Genomic DNA, 18,170 nt, shown 5'->3' on the forward strand with positions numbered 1-18,170 from the left:
TGGGGGTAGCCTGGAGGGTGTATAATAATCCCGAAAGAGGAACGGGGGGCGGGGGGTGGGGGGGGGGCAGCAGCAAAATCTTTGGCAGTGGTACAAGGAAAAGGGAACCCAAATTTCAGGAGACGTGGCAAAGGTAGTCGTAGTAGAAGACCAGTTATGCAAGGGTAAAGCCTGAATCAATGTGTGTATTGCAAGCGGGAGGGGCATTGGAAACAAGAGTGCCCAGACAGGTTTCACCAGGGCAATCAGTTCCAGCAGGAAAACGCTACCAAGGCGATGATGTTGGGAGAATATAGCAGCTGATTAGACATAGAATTTGTAAAATAAGTTAGGACATAATATTTTCAGTAAAGGAACCGAATAGTGAATACAGATTACTGCAGGATTTAAAAGCAATAAATAAAATAAAAAAGGACATTTATCCAATGGTAACAAATCCCTACACATTGCTAACATCCAAAAAGAGATATACAAATGGTTTACTGTAATTGATTTAAAAGATGCCTTTTTCTGCATCCCCCTTGACAAAGAAAGTAGGAAACTGTTTGCCTTTGAGTGGGAAAACCCAGGGAACAGAAGAAAGACCCAGCTCACCTGGACACGACACAAGGACTTAAAAGCATAGTCTGACCCTATTTGGAAACCAACTGGCAAAGGAGCTGGAAATTTGGACCGAAAATGGGCAAGTACCAAGAGACCAATACCTATTGTTGCAGTACGTTGATGATATACTAACAGCTACAGAAGAAAAAGCTACCTGTATAAAAGTAACCATTGAGATGTTAAATTCACTAGGAATGGGAGGTTACAAAGTATCCAGAGGAAAGGCACAAATTGCCCAAAAGACTATGATCTATCTAGGATGTGAAACTTCACAAGGGCAATGAAAACTAGGTACTAACCGTATCCAAGCTATTTGTGCTATTCCAGAGCCCCAGAACTTACATGAGCTGCAAGTCTTCCTCAGATGGCAGGATGCTGTCGCTTGTGGATCATTGACTACAGACTGATTGCAAAACCCCTGTACGAAGCTCAGAAGACGCAGCCATTCACCTGGGCCAAGCCACAGAAGGAAGCCTTCCTAAGACTAAAAAAGGCACTGACGACTGCTCCAGCATTAGGGCTGCCTGATCTGTCTAAAGATTTTCAGCTGTTTGTACATGAAAGGCTACGCCTAGCACTAGGAGTCCTGACCCAACGTCTGGAAAGCTGGAAAAGGCCGGTGGGCTACTTTTCCAAACAACTTGACAACATAAGTGCAGGGTGGCCTCCATGTCTGTGGGTGGTCGCAGCCACCGTGATGCTGATACAAGAAGCCAGGAAGCTTACTATGGGAAGACACATAGATGTCTATGTACCACACATGATAACCACTGTCTTAGAACAGAAGGGGGGCCATTGGCTATCTCCAAGGAGGATGATAAAATTCCAGGTAGTCCTGACTGAGCAGGATGATGTCACATTAAAAACAACTAACCTTTTGAATCCAGCTTTGTTCCTAGGTACCACAACTGAAGAAGGCCCATTGGAACACGACTGTGTAGAGGTAATAGAGTACACCTATTCAGCAAGAGAACACTTGAAAGACGTCCCACTAGAGCAGCCAGAGTGGGAGCTATTTACAGATGGGAGCAGCTTCGTGGAAAATGGAACCAGATACGCTGGATATGCGGTAACAGCAGTCAGTACAGTAGTGAAGGCAAAGGCATTACCACCAAATAGATCTGCCCACAAGGCAGAACTGGTTGCTCTAACCAGAGCACTAGAATTAAGTGAAGGGAAAAAGGTAAATATATGGACTGACTCAAAATATGCCTTTGGGGTGGTGCATGTACACGGAGCACTGTGGAAAGAAAGGGGATTATTGTCTTCTCGAGGTACACAGATTAAACACCAAGATGCAGTCCTGCAATTGATAAAAGCAGTACAAAAACCTGAGCAAGTGGCAATTATACATTGTAAAGCACACCAATCAGGAAACTCCAAAATCTGTGAAGGAAATCGAAAGGCAGACTGGGCAGCCCGACAGGTTGCTCAAGAGGTGCAAACAACAATGGCATTGATACCTTCAAAGCTCAATATATCTCAATTTAATCTGCCTCCAAAACCAAGATACTCAGTAGAAGATGAGAGACTGGCACGTTTACTAAATGCACAAAAGAACCTGGAAGGATGATATTTGACTGCACAAGGACAAATAGTGGTACCCCCCCTTGATAATGAGAGAAGTTCTACATATTAAACATAATGAATGTCATTGGAGTGCAGACACATTGGTAAAAATCTAAATTTTACCAATGTGTCTGCACTCCAATGACATTGGAGTGCAGACACTCCAAACTCTGCTAAAGCAGAGTTTAATTTCAGTATGGATGTTAACAATGGCAAAATCAGTCATGTCAAAATGTGATATCTGCTTGAAAAACAACCCAGTGGCTAGGTGACAGGCACAGATAGGAAGAATTCAGATAGGAATAGAGCCAGGAGACTATTGGCAGGTAGATTTTGTAGAATTGCCAAGAACTTGAGGATACAAATACCTGTTAGTAGGGGTTGACACATTTTCTGGATGGCCAGAAGGCCTTCCCTGTCGCACAAACCAAGCAAAAGAAACAGTTAAGTGGTTACTACAGGAAATTATTCCCAGGTTCGGGGTACCCCTAGGGGTATCATCAGATAGGAGGCCCCATTTCATAGCTACAGTAGTAAAAGAAGTAAGTAGATTGCTGGGGATAACCGTGGAGACCCCATGCAAGTGCACAGGTAGAGAGGATGAATCAGACACTAAAAAGGCAAATCAGTAAAAGATGCCAAGAAGCCAAGCTGCAGTGACCCCAGGCTTTGCCAACAGCACTGTTGAGGATTAGGATAAAACCTAGGAGCAGGATGTCAGTCAGTCCTTATGAGATATTGTATGGGAAACCATATGAATCTCCTGAGCCTAACCCTAATGTATATGTTACAGGAAAACAGGAAGTGTATAATTATGTTCTGTCTCTTCTGAAAAATTTAGCTCAGCTCCGGAGCATCCTCGTGTGGAATAGACCAATAACTCTCGAGAATCCAGTTCATGACATACTTCCAGGAGACGAGGTGTACATTAAAAACTGGAACGAAGAACTGCTGAAAGAAAAGTGAAATGGACCCTATGAGGTACTGCTGACCACCTTTACAGCAGTCAAAGTAGCCGGCGTGGACCCCTGAATTCACTATACCCGAGTGAAGAAAGTCCATCCTGGATCACAGACTGTGTAAACTGTGGAGCCAAGACTGCAGATAAGATGTGCTTAATTACTTTGAGATTGTTATTAGTAATTGTGCTAATGATATGGTCATTAATGTCTTTGGGATGTGGGATGCAAAAAGATCAACTAACCACTTTTCATTCTAGAATGAAGAGAGAGGCAGAAACACAGGTGATAAAAATTTCTAATGCAGTTCGAGCTGAGAATATAATGATTGGATTACTGAAAGATTTTGCCAAAATACAAAACACCAGTAGAATAACTGCCTGTCTGCCAATACCTAAGGCAGCAAGAGACCCAGTAAATTGGGGAATCATAACATCAAAACTACCTGAAATACAAAAGAACAAAACAATTGCATGTGAACAGGTACTCGAGTCAAGACAGGGGGTCAAGGAAACTTGGGAGAAAATAGGAACATAGATAAGACCTATGAGCCAGAAAGACTGTAATCTAAGTGATGGCATACTAGGAACCCCTTTGGGACAGTCAGGAGGCATCACACAATGGCAATGCTATTTGCCACACTATAAAAAGATCATATAAAATGTTACAGAAACTACTCCGGTATGGAAGTGTGAGGCCGAGGATCAGAAAAATCAGACAGAGCCTTGGGACAGTGCGTGGCCTGTGAGTATACTTCAAAAATTCCAATATATGGCAAACACCCCTTGGTGAATTAAGTGGGAAGGCCCCGATAATGAAACAGATCCAACAATAACATACACTGCTACTAGTAGCAGAACGTGGGCAGACAAAGTAAGTTGGTGGGCATGCAATAAAACTTATGACTGCACTTCTGATAATGCAGAGATAAAACAGAAGCCACCCCTGGCAACAGCCCTACAGATTGGTTGTGCTTGCAGAGGGATCAAACATAAGCAAGGCAAAATGAATTATAAAGTGATTAAAGGATGTACCACGAGTACAATTATAAGTCCAGGACAATTTGTATAGAAGAAGCGATGGTACCTGGACAACACATCTGCCTGTAGACGGGAAAGTAAAGGAAATTACTTTGGGCCTCCCAACCATATGTCGAAATTGGAAAAAGTCCCCATTTAATGGAAAACATGAACTTCTGCAGATAAGAGCAAGACGAGAAGTTCTAGATAATGAAAATCCAGATGACACTTGGCAAGAACCCTCTAGTGGAATGAAACTTGGGTGGGCCCTAGACTCTTTTTTGGTCCTATAGCAAACTATCAGAATAGAGAGATGCTGTACAAACTTACAGGTCAGGTAGATAGACTAGCAAGAGTCACCCAAGAAGGATTTAGAAAATTAAACGTACAATTACAAGCCACCACAAAAATGACTTTGCAAAATCGATTAGCCTTAGATTGTTACTTCTGAAGGAGCATGGAGTATGTGGATTTTTAAAGGGATAAGTTGATCATTGCTGCGTTCACATCCCAAATGTAACTGCAGATGTAGAATATGACATCAATCAGTTGAAACAAATAGAGCATGAGGCACAAGAAGAACGAAAGGATTTGAATACAAGTTGGTTAGGAAAAATCTTTAAAGGGTTAGGGTGGAATGTGAGTTCATAGATTAAATCTACCATTGAGAGAGTGATAATCTTACTAATTGTATTCTTAGCAATTTGGTTAGTTTACAGCATCTTAAGGAGAGAAATACAGAAGAAAACATCCTGGAACCAGAATAATAAAGGCACTGACACGAGATCCACGCCCACTATCTTCTGGTTCTCCAGCCCGTGATAGTATCCACAACAACTTTTACATCAACCCTGGATTTGAAGAACATCAAGCATAAATTGAGAAGTAAAAGACTGTCTCAAGTGAAAACATTTATACCTATAGTGAAGTGAAAATGCTTTCAAAGGAGGGAAAATGATAGTGGCACCCTGGAAAATGCTAAGATAAACTCTGAAATGTTAAGCCTTGTGTTTTACCTGTGTAAGTAGTAGTAATTAAAATAATTATTGTATAATCATAAGAAGAACAATGAGAAACTGTATGTTCCTATTCTCAGGTGGCCATGCTTGGCTGAAATCTATGTATACTATAGAACAATGTAAGTTTAATAATTAACATGAAAGTTATATAATGATAGAATATAAAAGCATATCCATCCCGAACCTATGTCGGAGTCAGATTTGGGTCTGTACCCCTGATGCCCAGAGCTCTTCAATAAAAGCACCTGCATATAATCTCGTGATTATGTGTTCCTGAACGCTAACAGCGGTAGCTGTTTTTCTACATCTTTCCTGTCTTTCTCTCTTTCTCCTTTCTTTTAACAGAAGATAATGTCAAATGGGTTTAAAGGTTTTCTATATTCAGTGGGCTATGTCTGTGCTGTGGTATTTCATGTTGTACTAAATCATTTGACAAAGTTCCTCATCTTCTACAATTCACCAGTAAACTTTTTGATTTTTTACCTCTTGAAGATATCTGATTGGTATTTCTCCTTTGCACCTACCCAGACCAAAAGAATCTTAGTTTAACCCTGGATTTAAGTGATTGGGGTCTGATGTTCCTACCTCTCCTTCCCTGCTTAGTCCCCAATCAACCTGCTGCTCCCTATGCTAATAAATCAGGAGTAAACAAAATGCCCGCAGTTCTGCTAAAGAGGATTTTATTTTCCATTAACAGACTTATATTATAGAGAGACTACTTTTAATGTTCCTTTAGTCTTAAATGGTCTCTTTTAATTCTCAGTTGTGGTATACTTAAGATTCTTCATTAGCAGTTTTGTGTACTGTAACTTTTGCAGATATACTTCATCCAATGAGCTTTTAAACATTCTGGGGTTGGACTAGATGGTCTGGGGTTGGACCAAATGATCTCCAGAAATCCCTTCCAACCCTAACAATTCTGTGAATCAATCAAAACAGGTAAAACAGTTAAATAAAGAATTAAAATACTGAAACAAAGCAAGCACCAAAATTTTTCACTGCAGAAAGTCCACACAATTAAATAATGATTCCCATGACATTTAATTGAATTCAATATATATTTATGCTGTTAATTACCAGTTTTAGAACAGCAGAAAGAGTTGTTTTCTACTTTAACACCATATCAAGCAGTGAAACTGTAAATCTGACGAGGCTTCAGCTGCTGAGACAGAGATATTAATGACAATTTCTGAAGTTGAAATTATATACCACCAGGAACCACAGTTACTGGAGGCACAGCACGCAGAAATTCTCCATTACAATTTTCAGCTATCCTGTGATTTTAGGCAAGAAACCTAAGTATCTGTTCTTGTTCTTAATTTCCAAGTTTTACCCAGCAGCTTGGAAACCTCTCCCGGAACCTTTCAGAAAGACTCAATTTGTTCTGTTAAAAGAAACTGAAATGATGCTAGAAAATGTATAAATAAAATGGACATACTGCAAAGCCAGAAATTAATTATATTACCTAGTCACCTACAAACAGCAAAACCAACAAACAAATAAACAAGCCCAGAACAAACAAATCGCTGATCACGGCAATATGTGCCCTAAAGAAGAGGAAGGAGGAAGACATCTTAATGCACTTTTGGAGTTTAAAATCTGAAAATAACACAAAGGCTGCTCTTCTCAGAACACAACTTTTAAAATTAATTTATTTTGTTTGAAACATGGGCATGTGCTCTGATAACCAAGAGCAATCAGCTTGGAAAGGTAACCATGCAGAAGGGAAGGAGTCAGCAGTTCACTGCACAATAATTACCCTCACTGTAAACTAGTACAAAGGAAGATCAGAGCAGAAAGTCTTCAAGACAGCAAGGTCCAGCCTAGGTACTAAAGGTTCTGAAACTGCAGAACTCCCATTCTGTGCTGCAGTGTGAAGAACAGTATCAAAACCAAGAAATCTGTCAAACATTCGAGAGGAACAGCAGCATCAGAAGCTGGTGCCACAAACATCAAAAACTAAAGGGACTGAGCTAGAGACTGCTAGCCAGTGACAGGAATGACTAGTCAGCTCCATAAGCAAAGGACCAAAACTCAGCATGTATGTGTTCAGGTCTTCTTTCCCAAGACTTTTAATGCCAGTTATTCAAGCTGCCATATCGCTTCAAAATTATTCGTATCCCTATCTGGGAAAAAAAAACAAAAAAGACGAAAAGACATTATTTAGAAAACTCCTATTAAAAAAATAGAAAAAAAATTTGAGATTCACAGTAAGTGTCTGTACCATCGCCTATAAACAGATATTTAAAACTTTTGACAGTATTTTTAGGACATTTCTATGGTTATAAAGCATTTGGTAACTTCTGTTATGTTCACTGCTGTTTACAAGTATAAGCTCATCAGTTAAAATACTGGAAAACACAGCACTTCAGTTTTAAAAGATTACTTCTTCAGAAGTAATCTTTTAAAAGATTACTTCTTCAGCCTTCTTACTGCTGGCTTGTCTTCTTGCCTCTCAAACAGAATGACAACAGAGTGATGCCAATTCAAGACAATTCATAATTGAAGATTATTATTAAATCTAAGCAAGGTGACTAAGAACAAGATGGCATATTCTTTGCTGCTGGTCCACATATTAAAAACATATGCAAAGTAACTGAAAGTAGCAGTTACCAAGGGAATTAATTTGACCAATACCTACCAGAATGGCCTTCAGAATAGAATTCAATGAGATTTTACAAGATTTTTTCAATTCTCTGAATATTTAAAGCAAGCTCTGTGTATAAAGTAACCAGACCCAATCCAGACAAATACTGAGAAAATTGTCTAAAACACAGAGCAGAGAAATAATGAAGATAAATACTAGATTAACTATTAAAAATCACTGTATGACCTCAAAGAATAGATTAATATTCTTAAGATAGTTCTTTCAGTGTAAAACCATCAAAATTTCCAGATTTTGCAAATATAAATATTTTCTGGTTATTTAATCTTCCACAAAGTTGTCAGACACCATTCATATCCTTTTCATAACATGGGAAAAATGAAAAACAGACATGCATGACACACAATATATGGGTGATATATCACAATACATGCACTGTAAATCATTTATTGTTGAAATGATTCTTGGCATGTGCTTCACTGCACTCAAAATCTTGTGTTTGTTTTTTTTTCTCCAATAAAGTGTTATTTCTTATGTTACATGCATTACTTACTTCTTTCTGAGGACAGAATTGTGACTTACAACATACAAACTTTAATTACTCAGTATTTGAAAAAAAAGAAAGATGAAGAGCATTTTTCCTTGGTAACTCTTATGCTTTGTCCACATTATTTTGGAACTTCTGTTAAGTTAGTCTTAACAAAACAACTGGTTCTCTGTAATTTGCAATTTCTATTTTTAATTATCTCCTCAGCTAGAATCTAAAGTGATTTTACAACATGACTTTTTTTTTTCCTTTTAGAGAAGCATTAAATTTCTGTCCATTCAGTAAATGTTTTCTTCTTCAGAACTGATTCTTCCTCCTGGATGCCAAGCCTGTAGGCAATACTTTTAGTTAAGAATGACTAAGATATGTCACATTGATAAAATGATAGTAATTGCAACAAGAAAAAGCAGAATGGAGATGGCAGTGGTGATACCAACTGTAAAAGAGCCAAACATCCTGAATAGAGATATCAAGTCAGTTTTGACACTTTCCCTTCTCTGTGCTGCCATTACTTGATGTATACAATGCACTTGGAAGACTGAACATTTATCTGTTAGACACCAGGCGCAAGTGAAACAGCCCAGCATGTGTGAAGCCAGGACACCTTTAATTATTTCAACTGTCTCTTGTGAAGAGAGAAAGATAAGGTCTAGATCATTCCCCTTGCAGTCTGACAGGAAAAGAAATGTTTGCTCTTCCTTACAAGAAATTCCATACTCTAAGCTAAAGAGAATAGGGGCAATATGAAATTGTTGCACCACATAAGACAACATTCAGATGGAGTAATAACTAAGTGTAGCACAGATATACTTCCTCAAAATCACATGCAAGAAAACTAAATTATGCATAAGACATAGACTATAATCCTACAGACCTTAAGAAAATGTGAATTGATATTACTGAATTAATAAAGCCAGTGCAGTAATTTCAGAATGTAATCTAAAACAACAGCCTACAAAACAACTAATAAAGTATGTGTATTGGGGGGGGGGTTGCTCTTGTCAACAGGTAAAAAATCAAGCCATTCAGCTACCCAGTATACCAGGCAATAAATACCACATGGCTTAAAAAAAACTAGGATTAACAAAGTGTTCTTTTTGAAAAGATGATTACATCAATTTATACTAATATGCTCCAACTCCAAGTACCAGGAACAAGTTTTTTAAATGCTTGTTATTAACAATCTTAAATAGAAAACTATTATGATCTAGAAAACTACCTTTTATAATTGAAGACTGTCATAAGTGCACTACTGAGAAACTACAGCTAGCAACAAAACTGACTACCTCAGACCAGATCAGCATGACAGAGCATACTATTTACAAAAAGACACATGGAATGTAAAGAATCTGACCAGACTAATGAATTTTGTATGAGCAGACTTAGCAAGCAGGGGAAGTGAAATAAAATGGTGGGAAAGAAGGCCATTTAACATCTCTCTGCCAAGCAACACTAGACAAAAGTGTTTAACAGACAATAACTTCTCCAAAATATTTAGAGCCTTCCACATGGACAATGAGACTCTCTTGTTTGATTGAATCACAGACGAACACTTCCCCTTCCCTTGGTCAGTAAAATGATGCTCCTGGCCAGCATAAAGGTGGTTGTTTGTTTACTATGCTGATTCATCAAAAAATGAAACTGTTAGATACATGCAAAGTAGGTAATGCATACTGTAACACAAATAATTTTTATTCTTTATTGGATTAGCAAGTAAAATAATGTTTCCCTTATAATTTAATTTTTACTTCTCTGTATTTTTGATCTTCCATATTTTCTTCAACTAAAATCTAAGTTTAATTTTCGAAGTTCTTATTTTCAGGTTAGCCCACTTGGGAAGACACCAAACAACCTGAGTTGTCAACAAAAAACTAAACACTTTTAAAAATAAGAGACAGAAAAAAACAAACAAAAGGACTTAAAGTATTAAAGTATTGCAGTTTTCACCAAATAAATTCTGATTTGTTTTCTTTAAAAACCAAAGGGACTATGGTTCTCCAATGTTTCTGTGTTAGAAAATTAATTCAGGTTGGGTAGTATTCTATACTTGCAAGTTAGTGCAGCTCTGGTGACATTATTTTGAAATGATCAGCCTAAACCATACAGTATTCAGTCTTTGACTAGGAACAGCTATTCCAGGAAGGAAACTTTAAAAATAGACCTACTCATAAATATTATGAAAAATACATTCAACCAATGCAATTTAGTTTTTTCCGTTTTTTTTTAATGGAAGTACTTTAAGTCATTTGGTCTTCGTCTTATCTTGCTACAATCTGCAGGAGATATTTAGATATTTGGTGGAAAAGTTTTGATGCCTTGAAAGGCCACCTAGAAACAGAGGCTAGACAGGGTTAAAGGAATAAAGTAGGTATTTATTAAAAAGGCCTTCAAAGGATACACCCTGGGTAGTACAAGAGCCTGGCTGTGGCTACACCCAAGATGAGCAACTGGTCACAAGGTTTCACACTTTTATAAGTTTTGTTCAATTTACATATTGGGGTTAATTGTCCAATTACAGCTTCAGGTAATGAAGTACCATCCTCCCAGTTTGCTCTCCTCAATTTGCTGTTGTAAATACTTTTTGGGCCTGAAGCTTCAACTGTGACCTTGGTTCTTAGGGCAGAAAAGGATTGATTTGTCTAACTAAACTGTGAAGAGAATTTGCTAACACTTTATATGAAGTTCAGAGTTATATACTAACTCAGTACAGAATCTGGAAAATATGAAACTTAAAATTTAAGGCATCAGTTTCATATTCACTTATACCATCCACACTGATAAAGGTCACTTTCTCAAGCTCACTAGAGTAATGTACATAAAGGCTTTAAAGTTTTGTTGTTTGCCTGTTTTCAAATGCTCCTTCCCTTACTTAAATGCTGCTTTAAAACAAGTATAATGCAAGTATAGAGTAACAATTAATAAGAGGCCAACAGTACATGCAGTCACAGTAAATTTTATTAAGCTTACAACTAGTGTGAACAGAAATCTTCCTCCCAGAACACTCAGTTCTGACTCATCTGACTTTGCAACACCATACATTTGCATATGATTATACATTGCTGGTGGCCAAGCCAGTAGCATAAGGCTGATCAAAAAAGAGACAGCACAGGAAGCTACACTATGTCAGTACTCTTACACAAGAGCTTAGTTTCACCAATTGCACTGCCACTGCCTCATTTCCCTCCACTTCAAAGCCACTGTGAGAACCACACTTCTCTATCTTCATTATCCTAACAAATGTTCTTCTTCAAGGAAGAAAAGAGACAACTGAAGCAAGCACATTTCGTTAGCTGGAATATGGTTCAAAATATACCAACAGCAGAAGGGTAGTGGGAGGAGCAGCTTTCTGACATCAATTCATTTCTGCATGCAGCTATGCAAGCACACGTGTATGACATCCTGGCCCTAGAGAATACAGTAACAAAGACACACTCATAATAAGCATTTGTTAGTTTTTCTTTGTAATAAAGAATACATTTATGCTAGGCAAAATATATGTAAATCAGCATATAAGTAATATATACAGAGAATTAAGATTGTTTTCCTACATTCTGAATACCACTCAAAACAGCACCGCAGCTGTTCAAAGACACTTTTCCAGTAATGTGCAAACAGAACTGGAAAAACATGCCTGCTAATGCCTGCAGCTCAGCTTAGGAAGTTTAATACACTGAAGTAACACTTTAACACATCTTTGAGTGCACAAGGGCAGTCCATGAGCTTCACAGACCATACAGTAAATATTAAGACAAAACTCTTGAGTCTGTCTACTCTTCACTAAGCAAAATTTATTACAGAGCAATACAAAAGTTACCCACAGAACGCTGTGCACTAGTGCACGTTGTCATTGTCAAATTCAATAGTAAGGTCATATTTATCGCTTGTCTGAGCATGGGGCTGCTAGGGTGCTTTAAACTTCAACTGAGGAGACGGCTATGCGTACTAAATGTGTACATACACTAGTACCAATATAGCTGCAAACAAGTAAGTTCTGGGCTTTTCCACCACTTACACTGTCACCAATCGCGTGGCACGGAGAGCGCACAGGAGCAGCCTCAGTGTAGACTGCAGGCCCCAGAGGGCAACTCCCCGGCTTCCCTGTACATACTTGGAAATTGTCACCAAGTGTCCCGGTCTCCCAGGGCCGCCGGGCAGCTACTGCCTTGCCCTCCCCTACCGGCTCAGCCCCGCCGCAGTCGGGGCCGCAGGGCGGACTCCGGGGCCTGTAAGTGCGCAGGGCCGCTGCCCGCACCACGGGACCTCGCGCTGCCCGGGTGCGGCACAACGGCCTCCCAGTCCGCGTGCCCCACTGCCGCCGGGAGCGGGCAGAGGAGCCGGCGCCCTCGGGAGGCGCGGTCCGCACCGTCCGGCTCCCCTGGCTGCCCCGCCGGAGCCTCTACCGCCCACCCCCGAAGGCTCCCGCCTTACGGCCCCTCCCTGGGCCCACCCAGGTCTGGGAACCGAGGGCAGGGCCAGAGGCCGCGAAGCCTGGCTCCGATCCCGCTCACTCTTACCTGCGGCCTAACGCGGCGGGGCCCGGGGAGCAGCAGCTGCCAGAGGCGGCGTGTGCGGCGCTCCGGTTCCCCGGGCCCGCCCGGCGCCGGGCTGAGGGCGGAGCGCGGCGGCGGCTCTGTGCCGCGCATCCAGGCCATTCCGAGCTCCGCCTCCCTCGCCTGCGGGAGCCTCCAGTCTTTCAGCTGCCGTCAGTGTGGTTTAATAAGCGTTAGTCCTCCATACCATTTCCAGTTGTATATAGCTGTAAGAATGGATCAAGCAACCATCTCTTGGTGACTTTCTCATCACGGGAATACCGCCCACTTCTGTAGTATTTTCAAGCAGCCTACAAAGTTTGAACGCCGACTGAATAACAAACCTTTAATAACGGGTTTTGCCAGCAACCAATTAGATCATTTCCCTATTGCATTTTGCTGCGCAAGCAAAGATACTCTTGCTTGCAGCAAACCTTGTAAGCAGTTGCTTAACTTGGCTTCTGCAAGTGAGATAGAAGGGATGGGGAAGAAAAAGTTTAATGTCACAGTCCTGTTTTTCCCCTGTAATAATAATTATGAGCTCTACCACACAGCTCTTAAACCCCTAGGGGCGGACTTAAGCTAGTTTGTTTTTTTTTTTTTTCTGAAAATGATTCTTTAAAGACTCATTCTTAAACACACAGCTAAAGTTTATTAGTCTGATTGGGAAGGCATGGATGACCCCCGTACCAAGGCCACATTCTGTTCTCCCTCTAGTGCAAATGGTCCTGCAAAGAAAGTTGCGCTTGCTCTGGTCTTGAATTGCACTGAAGGGTGTTGGCATCCCATATGCATCCAGACTAACCACTGTGCATCCAAATACTCCTGGAATTTGTGTTCCTTGGAATTCTCAGCTAGAACAAACCACAGAGAAATAAACCCCAATGTTTTTATAAGGAATTTTAATTACAGGCTCTGCAAGTCCTCGAAAGTCATAGTTTGCAAGATCACAAAAGCGCTCTAAAAACTAAATTAGTAAATTTTGCACAGAACATGGGGAATGTATCTGGTCAAGCAGCAGTCTAAGAAAAGGAACCTGGAGTGTGGGTCAGGGACATTATGATGCTCCATGTTGCTCACAGTACACAAACTCCTTTTGTTCATGTTGACACCTGCAGTACTGGCCTGAGCGGGAAATCCCATCTTCCTATGTTGTCCCGAGGTATAAATGAGGCTGTAAGATCTTGTGAGTTAGTATGTCACAACTTTCTTCCAACAAACTTCCTCCCAACAGCTTCCTGCTGTCAATGTCAACTGAGTTTTCAGTCAGACTCTGAAATGGAGTTCCAAGGAGGAGAGGGCAGGCAGCAGTAGGATATTTTAGTATTTAATTAGCTGTAAAATTTATTTACTTGTCTCACACTGACAGAATTAACGTGGTGCAAAACTTTTAAATTCCTAGGCACCAAAAGAAAGGCAGATCCTGAAGACTTCTCTCAAAGCTAGTATTCACATTCCAAACCAAATATTTAAAAAATGAATCTAGTTTCCTAAATCCCCATAATTTTCAAAATTTTGTGTTTTCAATGCCATCATGCTGTTAAGATTTTCTTAAGATAAGCTGCTTGTCTTAGGTTTACTTTCTATAGAGGCCTCTCTCTCCTAAATTGGCCCTAAACCAAGACAAAATTTGGTGCCCAGGGCATGGGGCTCGAGAGAGAGTGGAAAAACTCAGTTTTGAGTGCATTTTGGTTGCCATTACTCTGTGTCAGTATAAAGAAGTTAATAGCCATGCTTTTTGAATTCATAATGTCTATTGGGGTGAAGGCTTGCCTGCATTTCTGGTCCCTAGGGTTTTTTGAGATCTTAATACCTCTATGGTCCCTTGGTTTATTTTCTTATCCAGAAATAGCTCTTGTATTGTCCCTAATACACAGCTTTTACAGAAGAGGGGCAGTGACCAGAATAGCTATCCTGCTGGGCTTGTTGGTAATAATTTGTAAGTTTATAAACATGGTGGAGTCTGCTCCAGGTGTGAATAGTTCGTGGTTATGGTTATGCATCCAGCTTGTTAGAGGAGGAGCAGGGGCTGAGGCTTTTCAGCCTTTGCTTTCCTTCTTCTCCTCTGAATCTGTTACGTCACTATTAGAGAATGTTCAGTTTCCCCTGAATGTTAAAGAGACCATCTTTCTAGTACTCAATCTGGTAAGCTTCCTCTATATAGTCTGCTGCTTCTCTAGAATGAGGGCTGAGATTCCTAGACAGGCTGATGAGATCCCTGACTCAAGAGTAGACGGAAGTGTGGGAAATCCTAAGTAGTGTGAGAAATGGGAGAATATGGGCCAAATCCTGAAGGAATTCTCTGACCCTATAGTCTGAGATTTCCCCCATGAACAAATCCAGAACCCAGCTGAGGTGGGGAAATATCTGAAAGAGAAGTACCAGGATGACCCTAAGGAGAAACAGATCATTGCAGTGAGCTGGGCCTTGGCATACGCTTATCGCACATTGCTAGATACTGTCAGGCAGCAGACAGAAGCAGGAGGGCAGAGACAAAACAGCAGCTATTCCGGTCACTCAAGCTGCAGCCAACAGCCCAGGCTCAAAGCCAGCAACCGAGCTAGATAGTGAGCCTAAGCCAGCAGCTAAACCAATGGCTGTTGCTACTAGCACTAGAAGTAGAAAATGGACGGACAAGACCAATCGACCAGTAAATGATGATAATGATGATGCAAGAGAAAGACCCTCAGTGCCTCCTGACATAATATCAAAAGTCAAAGCAGCAGGTGCCAGATCAGAAGCCAATATGGAGTCCTTTTCCCTGAAAGACCTCCGTAGCCTAAAGAAAGATTACACTCAGCGACCTGATGAATCCATAATTAGTTGGTTAGTCCATCTTTAAGATGCTGCAGGCGAGGCCACAATTCTGGATGGCACTGAAGCCAGGCATTTGGGATCCCTGTCACATGATCCTGTCATCGACCAAAGAATGATGAGGGGGGTTAATCCTCACAGCCTCTAGGCACAGGTCTTAGACAGTGTTGCACAAAGATACCTGTGTGCAGATGATCTTTATATGCAGCAAACACAGTAAAAGACCATAGGACAAGCAATCCAACGCTTGAGAGAAATGGCAGTGGCAGAGATTGTCTTCTCAGATGACGTAACAACTAAGAACCCAGACTTGGTACCATGCACGTCTGTGATGTGGCAGAAACTTGTAAGACTCAGGCCACATGAATATGCTTCTGCCTTAGCCATAATGAAGCGAGATGAAAAAAATGAGACCATGCTAGATATGGCAAAGAAGCTCCAAGCATATGCAGACGCTGTGCATGGTCCAACACATGCCAGAATCGCAGCAGTGGAAACACGTCTGCAAAAGTTAGAGGATAAGATAGAGGAGAATCACAAAAAGCTCAGAGAAGAGATTAAGGAAGACTTTCTCCAAATCTCAGCAGTACAGATCAGAGGTCCTAGTGCCCAATACAGACGTTCCCCAGATGGAGAGAGAAGGTACACCCCACGAGCTGAGCTGTGGTTCTTCCTGCGTGATAGTGGAGAGAACATGAAGAGATGGGATGGGAAATCTACTGCTGCTCTGGCACGACGGGTACGTGAATTGAAAGAAGACAAGACTCAGAGAGGAAGTTCCACCAAAAAGAAAGCAGCTCCAGTTGCCCGTAGCCGAACTGCCAGATACGATGATGATGATGATGACATGTCCGATCCCCTTGAAAAACATCCAAGACATATGCCCAGGGAAAGAAAGATGACCAGGCTTAGAGGGGCCCTGCCTCTAGCCAAGTAGAAGCTAAAGAAAATCATGTTTTCTAGTCTGTGTAGATTCATTGCTCTAGCACATCAGAACCACAGGAGTATAAAACTTTAGTTGACACTGGTGCGCAATGTACAATAATCCCATCAAGACATGTGAAGACAGAGTCTGCTTCTATTGCTGGTGTGACAGAGATCCCAAGATTTCACTTTGGTAGAAGCAGATGTGAGCCTGATGGGAAATGAGTAGAAGAAACACCCTATTGTGACTGGCCCAGAGGCCCCATGTATTTTGAGCATAGATTACCTTCGAAGTGAGTATTTCAAAGACCCAAAAGGCTCAAGTGAGCATTTAAGATAGCAGCTGTAGTGTCAGAAGGCATCCAGCAATTGAACACCTTGCTTGGACTGTCCAAGAATCCATCAGCAGTAAGACTTCTGAAGAGAGAAGAGCAATTGCCACTTCCACAGTGCATCGACGGCAGTATAGAACCACTCGAGATGCTGTGATCCTCATCCATAAGATGATCCAAGAGCTGGCGAGCCAAGGGGTGGTCAGCGAGACCCACTCACCCTTCAATAGCCCCATCTGGCCTGTGCGTAAATCTGAAGGAGAATGGAGATTGATGGTGGACTACCATGCATTGAATGAAGTGACTCCACCGCTGAGCGCTGCCGTGCCGGACATATTAGAGCTCCAATACAAGCTGGAGTCCAAGGCAGCAAAGTGGTATGCCACTATTGACATTGCCAATGCATTTTTCTCCATTCCTCTGGTAGCAGAATGCAGGCCTCAGTTTGCTTTCACCTGGAGGGGAGTGCAGTATACCTGGAACCGATTGCCCCAGGGGTGGAAGCACAGTCCCACCATGTGCCATAGACTGATCCAGACCGCACTGGAAAAGGGTGAAGCTCCAGAACACCTCCAGTATATTGATGACATCATTGTGTGGGAGAACACAGCCACAGGAGTGTTTGAGAAAAGACAGAAAATCATCCAAATCCTCCTGGGAGCTGGTTTCGCCATTAAAAAGAGCAAAGTAAAGGGACCAGCTCGTGAGATTCAGTTCCTAGGAGTGAAGTGGCAGGATGGACGGCGTCAGATCCCTACAGATGTTGTTAACAAGATCACAGCTATGTCTCCACCAACCAATAAGAAGGAAACGCAAGCTTTCCTAGGTGCCATAAGCTTTTGGAGAATGCGCATTCCTGAGTACAGTCAGATTGTGAGCCCTCTTTACCTAGTCACCCGCAAGAAGAACTATTTCCACTGGGGCCCTGAGCAACAAGCTTTTGCCCAAATCAAGAAAGAAATTGCCCATGCAGTAGCCCTTAGTCCAGTCAAGACAGGACCAGATGTGAAGAACATGCTTTACTCTGCAGCCGGGAACCACGGCTTGTCCTAGAGCCTTTGGCAGAAGGTGCCTGGAGAGACTCAGAGTCGGCTGCCAAGATTTTAGAGTCGAAGCTACAGAGGCTCTGAAGCCAACTATACTCCAACTGAGAAAAAAATCTTGGCTGCCCATGAAGGAGTCCAAACTGCCTCAGAGGTGATTTGCACAGAAGCACAACTCCTCCTGGCACCCCGACTGCTGGTGCTGGG

At 41.4% G+C, this 18,170-nt stretch overlaps 1 protein-coding gene across 11 annotated transcripts in view; it reads right to left on the minus strand.

The window, feature by feature from the left end:
- The window catches only part of MACIR (macrophage immunometabolism regulator), a 31,711-nt gene extending 18,756 nt beyond the window's left edge, over positions 1 to 12,955 (minus strand). For 10 of the 11 annotated variants that reach the window (XM_050987085.1, XM_050987082.1, XM_050987080.1 and 7 more), the window contains exon 1: positions 12,836 to 12,955. Coding sequence is in view for 1 of the 11 variants with exons in the window: in XM_050987086.1 (XP_050843043.1) it covers positions 11,639 to 11,719 (81 nt within the window). In the remaining 10 variants the exon portion in view is untranslated. Of the gene's footprint in view, positions 1 to 11,638; positions 11,727 to 12,835 lie in introns of all 11 variants that reach the window. The other variant, XM_050987086.1, reaches the window with a different exon arrangement.
- Positions 12,956 to 18,170: the final 5,215 nt, after the last annotated feature.

The sequence above is a fragment of the Serinus canaria genome, chromosome Z (assembly GCF_022539315.1).
Source record: "Serinus canaria isolate serCan28SL12 chromosome Z, serCan2020, whole genome shotgun sequence".
In the NCBI taxonomy this organism is placed as follows: Eukaryota; Metazoa; Chordata; class Aves; order Passeriformes; family Fringillidae; genus Serinus; species Serinus canaria.